This window comes from Ricinus communis, chromosome 7 (genome assembly GCF_019578655.1).
Source record: "Ricinus communis isolate WT05 ecotype wild-type chromosome 7, ASM1957865v1, whole genome shotgun sequence".
Classification (NCBI taxonomy): domain Eukaryota; kingdom Viridiplantae; phylum Streptophyta; class Magnoliopsida; order Malpighiales; family Euphorbiaceae; genus Ricinus; species Ricinus communis.
The window spans coordinates 7,333,708-7,346,250 of NC_063262.1; the positions used below are offsets into that span (position 1 = coordinate 7,333,708).

General features: G+C 26.3%; 1 protein-coding gene across 1 annotated transcript; it reads left to right on the forward strand.

The window, feature by feature from the left end:
* Positions 1-3,223: 3,223 nt before the first annotated feature.
* LOC8265600 (sulfate transporter 2.1) lies at positions 3,224-7,596 on the forward strand. Its single transcript, XM_048376331.1, has 12 exons — positions 3,224-3,936; positions 4,033-4,081; positions 4,168-4,375; positions 4,469-4,643; positions 4,737-4,802; positions 4,892-5,122; positions 5,247-5,373; positions 5,467-5,753; positions 6,546-6,739; positions 6,824-6,903; positions 7,015-7,091; positions 7,186-7,596. Exons 1-12 carry the CDS (start codon positions 3,604-3,606, stop codon positions 7,327-7,329), a joined length of 1,971 nt encoding a protein of 656 aa, XP_048232288.1. The 5' UTR covers positions 3,224-3,603; the 3' UTR covers positions 7,330-7,596.
* Positions 7,597-12,543: the final 4,947 nt, after the last annotated feature.

The following is a 12,543-nucleotide window of genomic DNA, read 5'->3' on the forward strand; positions in this document are numbered from 1 at the left end:
GCAAACACTTTGTAGTATAAACTATTATTTACTTTTCTATTTCAACAAGTTATAAAATTAAAATGTCCTATTTAGATTTAGATATCTAAGTTACATGTAAGCCATTATCACTATTTGGGCATTTAATATAAGTACAGTTAGATGAAAGTTTGTTAATTTATTTTTCAATAATTTTGAAATGTAAAATAAAATTATAAAATTATTGTTTATATTTTATAAGAATTTTATATGTAAATCATGTCAATTATTTTAAAATTATTTTTAATGGCCTAATGATAGGATCATTGAATTAGAGATTGTATATTTAATGTATAACTTCCATTTTATACTGATAAAAAATATTAATAAATAAAAATCCTATAATTTATATATTTATTTTAAGAGGAAATAAGTATATTTATATTATATTAAAATAATAATTAGATACTTCATATAAATACATTTTACATACACAACTACTATTTTTTCTTTCGTTTCTTTTAAGGTGTAATAATAATTTTAATGTATAAATATAAACATAACTTCTTAGTCATTTTTATTTTATTATAAATCTACAATAATTCATACAATTATAAACAATAGTTATATAAAATAAGTAGATATATAGAATTTTAGAATTATATTTTAATTAGAATTAATATTAGATATTTTATCTAAGTAACAATCAAGTTAATATAATTCGATAAGAGCACTATTATTATTATTTTTATTATTCTTATTATTATATTATTATTATATATTTTCATGATAAAGCTATAGTGATATATCAATATTTGATTTTAATTGATAATATTCTTAGCTTCTTTAATGTATTATTTACATTATCAATTTGTGTAACAATTCTATAGGATCATTTCTACACACTTTTTTTTTTGTTTTAACGAATTGTAAATATTTATAAGTTTAGATATAAAGATTGTATAGGTTATTTCCCTCATATAATACTTTTTATTTATCATTATTACTATTTTAGTATATTATTTTAATTCTTTGCTTATTATATTGATATTAGATTAAATATTAAAAATATAGTTAATATGTCATTTTTAAGATTAAAATTTATCTATAGTTAAAAACCTAATTTGTTAGTTAATATAAAATAAAAAATATAATTAAAATATTATTTTCTAGAATTAGCGTCATTGGTAATATAAAATTCTAATATAGTGAACTTTTAAAATTAGACTTCTAATAAATGAATTATTAATTGCAAATACTATATATTGTTAAATTAAATTAGTAAATTACTATATTAATTTAATTAACTAAAGAATTAGTAAGATCTTATTAATAAAGTTATTTGTCATTCTTCTTTCGCATTTTTGTATATGTTATGATATTTTAATTTGAAAATTTTGTTGTAATTCTATCCTATATTATAAAGTTTAGGATAATAAGTGAGAAGTATGTATTTTTAGCTTCTTGGCAACCATGCTTTACCCTTTTGTTATTAAATGCTAGAAATCCAACTTCATTTTCAAAATCACATTTATATTTACACTAATTTATTAAATGTGACAGAAAACCGATAACATTTTTCCTGCAAAACAATTGTCTTTTCTATACCATAATGTCATGATATTGAAGGGTGAAAAGGTGATTTTAGATAAAATTGTTCGGACATATTTTCCACGAAGGTAAAAGCCGTGCCACTTGCCTAATTTTACAATATGCGGTAGAAATTTTTTAAAATTAGAATAAAATTAAAAAAATTAAGAAATCATTTTGATAGAAATTACGAAACATATTATCAAAGTACAAAAAAAAAAAATTCATTTACATAGTAGATGCTTATCTTTATATTTTTTTGATGGTGTTATGCACTCCTATTCAGTAGCTATTTTAATTACAAATTTATCTTTTAATTTTTAAATAAATTTGATTATAAAAATATTAATAAAACAATTCTCGCTAGACATTGCAGCTTTATGAAATTTTATAAATATATCTATAAAGAAAGATTAAAATCTTCATAAGAAAATCAATACCTCCGTGTAAAAGACAAAGTAGAAAATTTTAATAAATAATAAAGAAAAGATAAAAAAATTTAAAAATCTATATTTATTGATGAAAATAAAATTATAAATAATAAATAAATAAAAAGAACAAACTACCATAGATTTAAACAATAATTGGTGAAAAGAAAAAAAGTTCTTGACAAAGAAAAATAAGAAAATAGAGTGGAGGGACGACAGAATTTCTTTTTTATAATCATCCTGCCTTATAATTTGGGGATCTAAATTTGGCAAACTGAGTGATGGCCGATTGCTCTCTCTTTTAGAAGTTCAGATGCTCATTAACAAAATCACTTTCTTTTTTCATTAATTTTTAAATAGGTAAAGGTATGATTTAACTTTAGTTGTTTACTATATTTAGTTCTTATATATATTAGTTAATTTATTACATTCATAATTAAATCTTAAAGTACTTCCGATGACTATTAAACCTCGAATGATAAGAAAATGGAATAACTTTTCCTGCCAATTGAACTAATCATCACGAATATAAAAATTTAATATAATCATCAATTCAAAGTACAGAAATATTTATATGTTTGTTCTATAATTTCTTTATAATAATGGCTTCGTGAGTTGGAATTTTCCCTATCCATTAATATATATGAATTGAAGAAATGTTTATCATTTCTATGGTAAAAATGTTTTACATGGAAAAGACCATACCAGTAAATAGTTACTCGCTGCAGCTTTGCCTTCAACTCTAACGATGAGGAAAGAAAGGAGAAGAAGAATGTTACATAGAAAAAAAAAAAAAAAAAACAGAAATAAATTGAAGAAATGTAATATTATTGAAGAATTCTCAATATTATACTTAGAATGAAACGTTTACGTCCATTATATAATTAACAATGTTAATATTCTTATTATTATTGTTTTATTTATGGAAGTCGAATGAGTCTGGATTTATGAGTCATATAACCAGTTTTCTGCATTATAATCGCTGGTTATAAATATATTAATGTTCATTAACATTAGTGTACGAGGAGCTCCAACTAGATATATCCCAACTTTTTACACCCTACCATGTATAAGGAAACAATTAAATAAACCTAATTAGCATATTATAAGTAATTTTTATTTGATATTCAAAGTTAATTTAATTAATATAGAGCGTGCCGGACTGGATTCTTTCGGGTGGTAATTCAAAAGCTTCTTCAATTGTTGTATTTATTTGTCAATTTTGTTTAACATTAAAGTAGACATACACACCTAGTCCCACTTGATGGCTAAATATGAAAATAAAATAAAACAAAAACAAAACCACCTTCTGCAGTTCTGCTCTTGCCTCCAATGAAGTATGATGAGGTACTATCTACTAGGAATGGATATCCAATAAAGTTTCAATTCCATGTCTCTGATAATTAATTTGTTAAAAAATTCCTCAGCCACCGAATTTGCTTTCTTCTGTGTATATAAAGACTCCATTATGTTTCAGTCCCTTTAGCATCAATCCATTGTCTAATCTAACAACCTTGGTGCTCACTGAACCACTCTTTAGAACTTAAATGTTCTCTTCTTAATTGAAAGACAGAAAGAGATCATCTGGAGAACTTTCTAAGTTCCCCCAAACACTTCAATCAGAAACATGGCAGCTTCTTTAGCCATTGAAACCAATACTGCTTCCCAAGAGATGCTCGACCTTGAGCAAAATGGTCAAGCTGAAAGGGCTCACTGGGTGCTCAACCCTCCTGAGCCACCCAGCTTGTGGCGTGAGCTCATGGGTTCGATAAGGGATACTTTGTTGCCTAATGGCAGAAACTTCCAATCTTTCAAGAATCAGCAATATGGATTCAAAACTGTTGTGTCAGTATTGCAGGCAATATTTCCTATTCTTTCTTGGTCTCGAGACTACAAAGCAACAAAGTTCAAGAACGATCTTTTGGCCGGTCTTACTCTTGCTAGCCTCTGCATTCCTCAGGTGAACACAAGCATATCACGTTGCTGCTGCTGCTACTAGCTACAGTTAATAAATCTTCTTCGCCAGTGTTTCTTAGTTGACCTGAATTTCATGTAGGGTATTGGATACGCAACTTTGGCAAAACTGGATCCTCAATATGGCCTCTGTAAGTGTCATAAAAGAACTAATTCTACTTCAGGAATTTTTAGTCTAAAATTGATTGCTGTACGTAATTCTTGTTAATATGGTCAGATACAAGTGTAATTCCACCTCTCATTTATGCTCTAATGGGAACTTCAAGAGAGATAGCAATTGGACCAGTGGCAGTGGTTTCACTACTTTTATCATCAATGATCCAGAACGTAGAAGATCCTACTGCTAATCCAGTTGCCTACAGAAACCTCGTTCTTACTACAACATTTTTTGCAGGAATCTTTCAGGCTGCCTTTGGACTATTCAGGTTGGGTATATTTTCATGTCTTAGCTTCTGGATTCACTATTAATTTTACTTCATTCACCATCTTAATTACCTTCTGTTTTGGGAATCTTACAGGTTAGGTTTTCTTGTGGATTTCCTATCCCATGCTGCAATTGTTGGATTCATGGCAGGGGCAGCCATTGTTATTGGCCTTCAGCAACTGAAAGGACTACTTGGGATTTCTCATTTCACAAACAAGACTGATGTTATCTCTGTCCTGAAAGCTACTTGGATATCAGTTCATCATTCTGTAATAGCATTTTCCTTAACTTAATTTTCCCTCTTCTCTCACCCAATTCTTTTTTTTAAAACTCAGTTGTTATTGTTTTCTGTGATCCTGCAGTGGAATCCCCATAATTTTATCCTTGGATGTTCATTCTTAAGTTTTATCCTGACCACCAGATTTCTGGTAAGCTAACAATTTCTTCCTTTTCCCTTGTAATTCTCTTACATCTGTAAAGAGTCGTCCAATTAATGAAATGATTTCTGATTTCACAGGGTAAAAAGAACAAGCAACTCTTCTGGTTGCCGGCTATTGCTCCTCTGCTTTCTGTTGTTCTATCAACTCTTATTGTTTACCTGACAAGAGCTGATCAACATGGTGTAAAGATCATCAAACATATCAAAGGGGGCTTAAATCCTAGCTCACTCCATCAGTTACAATTCAATGACCCACATATTGGAGAAGTAGCTAAAATCGGACTTATAGTTGCTATAATTGCGCTCACGGTTGGTGCCAAATTAATCAGAATTCAGAAAACTCCATCATGCTAAAGTAAACATCAACATTACTAATCAACTTCCTTTGCCTTTCCTTTGTCCAATTATGTCAAAAAAAAAAAAAAAAACTTAGGAGGCAATTGCAGTAGGCAGGTCTTTTGCATCGGTAAAAGGATACCATTTAGATGGAAACAAAGAAATGGTTGCCATGGGAGTGATGAACATCTTCGGATCTTTCTCTTCTTGCTATGTTGCAACTGGTAAGCCACCCTTTTAATTGATCTAAAAGTTCACATTCCATTGTTTTCATCATCTTAGCCCTTCACTACAAATCATATTATATGCTGGTGCAGGTTCATTTTCGCGCAGTGCTGTAAATTTTAGTGCTGGTTGTGAGACTGCAGTGTCAAACATTGTGATGGCAACTACGGTGATCATATGCTTGGAACTTTTGACAAGGCTTTTGTACTTCACTCCAATTGCAATCCTTGCTTCAATTATTCTTTCAGCATTACCAGGACTCATTGACCTTAATGAAATCTATAAGATTTGGAAGGTTGATAAGCTAGATTTCCTTGCTTGCATTGGAGCCTTCTTTGGTGTGTTATTTGCATCAGTAGAGATTGGCCTACTAGCTGCGGTAATATCTTCTGTCATCTGATAATTAATTGAAAGTTACATTCTTTTCACGCATTTATGGGTACCCACTTTTCATATGAGAATCAATTCGAACAATAAAAATTTGTGTCCATATATTAAAAAAAGAAAAACTTGATTCTGTTGCTTTATAGCTGGTATGGTGTTGACTGAATATCGAAGCATTACTGGTGTATGTATATGATACCTGTCCTTAAGCTGCTCTACAGTGTTCACCAATAATGGCAGTTCTAGAAACTAGTCTTCTGGTGGTAAAACATGAAACGAAAGGAGTATATTCAACTCAAAGTCAAGAACTGCAGATAACTAACAAGTCACTAAGAAAGAAAGAAAATGACATCATAAAGCCGAAAAGAACAATTGCATACTCTGTGGTTGACCTAATACAACATTACTTTTAGAGAGTGGCAAATACAGTGGAACACTGTATGTCTAATGTACTTAATGGGTGCATATGGGAATTCACTGTTTGATAGCTAGCGATGCACACGTTCTTTCTGAACATTTAGCAATTAACTCTTTTTCTTTCTTTTTTTTTCCTTCAAAATTTCTGAGGGGGTTATGAACTACACAGCAGGAGTAATTATCTTCTTATATTTGTCATAAAAATGTAAAAGAGAGTGCTCATGTATTTTTCTTTTCTTTTTTAATGATGAGAAATGTAGACCTGTAAATAATGGTCAGAGATAGTGGTTTACACTTGGTTAAGCAAATTCATGTGCATATGCATGTGCTTTTGTATTTACAGGAGTACATTAATTATGTACGTTTGCAGGTGACAATATCTTTTATGAAGATCATTATAATCTCGATTGGACCAGGAACTGAAATCCTTGGAAGACTACCTGGAACTCAAGTGTTTGGAGATGTCGATCAATATCCTATGGCAATTAAAACTCCTCCCGTGCTTATAATCCGTGTTAAGTCTGGCTTCCTTTGTTTTGCCAATGCCAACTTTGTCAAAGAAAAGTATACATTCTTACCCATTTTTATTTTTCTGATAAAAATTTGTTCAATAACATGAATTTCATCTAATCTGCTTCTCTTTTTAAGGATTATGAAATGGGCAACTGAAAAGGAAGAAGAAGAAAACAGGAAAACGACTATCCAAGTTGTAATATTTGACATGTCCAGTAAGTGTTTAGAAACAAAATAAATTGAAATTTAATTATATTCTTGCTATCAATTTAAGACTTCAGGAATGAATTCAGTTTCTTCCCCGAATTTTAATACTTTTATGGCAGATTTAGCAAACATTGACATTGCTGGAATTGCTTCACTGAAAGAACTCCATATGAATCTTGTCTCAAATGGAATCGAGGTAACAAATTGATTATTTAATAATTTTTATCTATCAACTTAATTAAATTATCGTCCAAATTCTTACATGATATTCTATTTATTAAATCCCTCAGCTAGCCATCATTAACCCAAGGTGGCATGTGATTCAGAAGCTAAAATTAGCCAACTTTGAGAGCAAAATTGGAGGAAATATTTTCTTAACTGTTGGAGAAGCTGTGGATGCATGTCTGAATCCTAAGATTGCTGCCATTAGTTAAGTAAAAAAATATATTAAATTAAATGTCTTTTGTCTAGCTTCCTTTTCTTGTTACCTCTCTTATGCGGTTGGGGTCTAGTCCCTTGATCTTACCTGCATCAATGGACATGTAATAAATTGTGCTCTTTTGTCCTTTTAAATCTCCTCTGAAGAGAAAAAGGAAAGCAGTTGTATAACATTAATAAAAGCTTTATGTTTCTGCAAAACACGAAAATATGTAAAATGAATAAAACTTATGCAATATGTAGTATGTAACTTCTTCTTGTTATTTTATTGCCAATAATAAAAGATTTTATCTCTATCTTTACTTTCCTAATTAATCAAAATTTTCTTTTCTGAAAATTAATTGAGCAAAAGTTCTAATCTTAAGAAAATAATATTTTTAATATTATATTAACTAATAAATTAGTTATTTAAAAAATTTTAAATAAATCAGTTTCCTATTTATATGATAATTTTTTATTTTAAAATATAGTATATTAACTGTATTTTTAATACTAGCATTTTTTGATATTTATCTTTATTTTTGACATATAAGTATAATATTAATGCATAATTTTTATATTTATTATATAATTAATATATTAACTATTAAGTTATTTTTCTAATTAAAACTTACTCTAGTCTATATTTTTAATATTATATTAACTAATAATTTATATTCTTAATTATACAATAGTTTTAGTCATAAAGAAATATTTTATCAATTAAATTTGTAGTATTAATATTACATACAATTAATAAATTAATTATTAAATATTGCTAAAATAACTTTTCTATATTGCATTAAGAAATTTTATCCAAAAAGATACTTAAAAGTATTTTAAGTTATTATTATTTTTTTAAATGTGATAGATAATTATAAAATATTGAATATTTTACTATATTTTTTCTAAAAATTTATTTTATATTTTATTTATAGTTAAAATAATAATAAAATCGTACAATGCACGGACAAGTATGTAGTGTAAATTAAATCCTCCCATATTAGTTTTTTTCATCATTTAAATTGAATCCTCATCTATTATTATTAATAAAATATTTATAAAATCTAACCACTGGTTTCAAAATCAATAGTTGAAATTGGCTATCCAATAAATAACTACTAAATTTAGATTTAAGTTTCTAATAAAATATTTGATTCACATTCAAAGGTAGATATTACAAAAACGAATATGACGGGTGGAAATGAGATAATATGTGACATAGTTTATTATATGTTATATTTAAAAATCAACCAATATAAATATAATATATGATAAACAACATTATATGTCATTATACAATTGATTTGGTCTATAAATATGATATGGTAGATTAAATTTTATTTAAAAATTTCTCCCATAGAGAGTGTCTTTAGTCTATCATATTCATTGCCCTATTAATATTTCAAACTTAAACTTTTCATCTTTCTTTTCCGTTCAAATGAACTTTTTTCTTCTGAATATTCTACTTTTATATTTGTTAACCAATAAGAAATTGGCTTACTGATCCAAAAATAAAAATTGCCAATTCCAAAATTAGATTAGAACTGAACTGGAATTAGATTGGGACCGTCGGGGTAATTTCAAACTGAAATCATAATATAAAAGAATAAAATAATTGATAAAAGAATAAATAAAACTGAAATTAAAGTTTAAACTATCAAAAATTTAAATATATATTTCTATATATATTTGATTCTGAAACATAATATGAAATTTATTTTTGACATATAATTTTTGATTTTGGTATAAATATTTATTTTTGATACATGATTCAAGTTTATATATAATTTTTAATTTTTTTATTAATTTATTGATTAATAAATTATATTTCTAATTATATAATAATTATAATTTTAGAAGACATTTTATATATTTTCAATATTAAATTGACTAGCAAATTGTATTCTAATTAGACAATGACTTCAATTCTTAAAAAAAGTAATATTTTAAATAATATTTTTAACATTATATTAACTAATAAGTTAGTTTTCTAATTATAAAATAATTTTTATTCTAATGAATTAATAATATCAACTATATTAGTTTATATAATACTAAAAATCAATTAATAAAAAATTTTAAAATAATTTTATATTATTACACTTATAAAATCTTAAAATATTAAACTTTATTATAAAAGATAATTAAATATATTTAATTTATTTTTATTTTTAAAAATATTATAAATAATTATAAAATATTAAAAAATCTATTAAATCTTATCTATAAACCCAACTTTATAATCAAAATAATAAGGTATAAAGTCTAATTTGACCACTAGTCTTATTGTTCAGGTTCAATTTAGCCATTTTCTAAATATTTAAACATTTTAACTTAAACTTTTATATATTTAGCTTAAATTAGTCTTAATTTTTATAAAAGTAAAAGAGTGAGTTACACACTCCCTAATAAAAAATAAAAGATATCTCATATTTAATTATTTAAATTAAGAATACATATATATTTAAATAAAATATAATAAGAGAATAAATATTATGGTGTTCTTATTATTTTTTCTTAATAATGACAGTGAAAGAGACAATTATAATAGTAGTTGTGCCAAACGTGATAGAAATGATATTAGTTTTAGCGAGCATAATAGTGGTAATAGTTACTTATTGCTTATTTATATTAATTGTACTAAAATTATAAAATAATTTTTAAATTATTTTTATTTTCGAGAGAGAGCCTCTTTTATTTTTTTTCTTAAAATATAGTTCATTTGAGCCAAGTATACAAAGATTTGGAATAAAAAATCCATAAATTTATTTAAATCTTTATAATAAAATTAATGACCAAATTATATTTTATTATAAATAATAATAACAGTCGTATCTGGAACTGTTAAAGTTAAAAATTGCATTTGCAAAAAAACAAATAAATTCATATCTACTCAAACATAAATTTACAAAATATAATCTATAAAAAATATAAACTAAATTAAATTAAAGAAAAACTAAATCTATCTTTTCATCATCCAACGGTCAATCTTAATCTCATTTTTCAACATAGGACTCTGGTTTGCAGGATCATGCCTTAAGTCAAACATGTACACTTAACCTGCCTTTTGTGTTTTATTGGAAATCGATCTCTCGTTTTCCATGGAAAAAGGTGTCTATGTTCATTGTATCTAAAAAGTGTCTCAAGAGATGCTCACTATGATTTTTCTATCACTGGTTTAATCATATAATAGAATTTGATTCCGGTGGCTCATCACTTTAGTGTTGTGGATGGCTAATGATATTTCACTTTTTACCTAAACAACATGTCCACATTCATTGTATCTCTAAGGTTTTGTGTTCCTTTCGGAGCTTATTGGATTGAAAGCAATTAAATTTAAGTTAGTGCCTCCACACTCTCATTTCTCTTCCACTTTTGGTTACTTATTTCCAAATCCCTTCAACTACTTCCCATTTGTAACTTTCAATCAAGTTCATCTCCAACCCATTATCTCACTTAATACAGTATTAAATTTATATATATATATATATATACTCCTAAGTGTATAAACCGTTCTCATATTAAATATAAGTTTACGTCAATGTCAATCTCTTAAAAAATTATAGAACCAGTATTTTAAGAAAGTAGAATATTCATAAAATAAATATACAATGATATAATTAACGAAAACTATATGATAAGAATAGTATTTAGTCTAGTCAATTACTTAGTAATCTCCTTGTTTTAATCTTAAGTCTAAATCTAATAAATGGAATTGTGATATTTCTTTTCTTTTAATTACTCAAACTAATAATACAACTAAAATTTCTTCTACCAACATAGATTAAAGTAAAGATAATGTTTCTAATACATTCAATTTTAAAAAAAAAATTATAATAACTACTATTATTAAATTGATATGATGTTAACCCACAATAATGACTAAAACTAATAAAGATATGAAGGTAAAAAAAACTCATTAAATAAAAATATAACAAGATTCATACATAAGTGGAAAGGCTAAACTAAATATTTATGAAAACTAGTATGATATATTTAATCAAACGATCATTGTATTTAAATAGAAAGACATTAAAAATAAAACAGAAATTAAAGACTCTTTCGAAATCCAGAATCCATCAAGATATGAAAGTGATTGATCATCATTCTCCACTTCTTGAAAAGCTTCTTAGATCTTGAAAGAATAATGAAAACTAAAACTAAAGTGTTTTTAGAAGATAAATGGTAGAAAATTGCCGAGAGAGGAATAATAGATAGATGCAGACTCTATATATCAGTTGTGTATTTGATTTTCAATATTTGTAGAGATTTCTTTTGAGAGTTATCATCTAAATATAAAACCTCTATAAGTAATCTTCTATAACTCTTAACTATTCTAAGTAAAACAAATAACTAATAATGGTCCATAATTACAAAAGAACTTAATTAATCTTCCCTCAGGCTTTGTATTATTCGGCCAAGACTATGAAAATAGTAGTCCACGCATTTTTAATTTTGGATATTGGCGCAGTCCTATTTAAGCCCATTTGTTAGTATTTAATTCATATTCTTTTCTTTTTGGCTAATGATACATGAAATTGGATAATTAAGCTAAAGCGAGGTAATAAATATTTATTTCCACATATTTTGTATATAAAACATACTATTAAAGCACTAAAACACCCTAAATATATACACATAATATGAGCCTATCAAATACCTTAACACTTAAACTTTTACCTGTTTTAAAGTAAATAGCAACTTAAAATTAACATTTGTAAAAATCATGAAGAACATTCATACTCAGCTTAGAGATATTACTCAAAAGAATCTCACTAAGGCAAAGATCATGTCAATCCAAGAACAACTTGAGTCATCAAAATTTTCTTTAGAAGTGTAAACTCAATTATTATTAATCAAAAGATTCAAGCACCCACCATTCACACATGTTTCACAACAAATATCCTAATTCATCTTCAAATGATACAATTATGATGTATAATCCAAATCATCATAACCTTATTCAAGAGGCAAAATCTTTATTTACAAACAAAAGATCAATGAGTATTTATGTTTTTTTTATATCACTTGCTTTTCAAGCCCTTATTTTCTCTTTCTTTTCTTTTTGCTTACTCCCTTTTAGATTTTCATTTAGATACTTGGAGATTTTTTTTTTCTTTAGATGTCAAGTCTTTTTATACAAATACAAACATGAATAATATATCTTATTACTTAACAAAACAAACATTAAAATACTGTAACAAAATAATAATAGCAGCGATTTATAA

Bases quoted from the DNA above. Each gene is read 5' to 3' on its own strand.
- LOC8265600 (XM_048376331.1), top strand. From the start codon at position 3,604: ATGGCAGCTTCTTTAGCCATTGAAACCAATACTGCTTCCCAAGAGATG. The intron at 5,123-5,246 runs GTTGGTGCCAAA...AAAAAAACTTAG, and splicing joins TTGCTATAATTGCGCTCACG to GAGGCAATTGCAGTAGGCAG. The intron at 6,904-7,014 runs GTAAGTGTTTAG...CTTTTATGGCAG, and splicing joins TGTAATATTTGACATGTCCA to ATTTAGCAAACATTGACATT.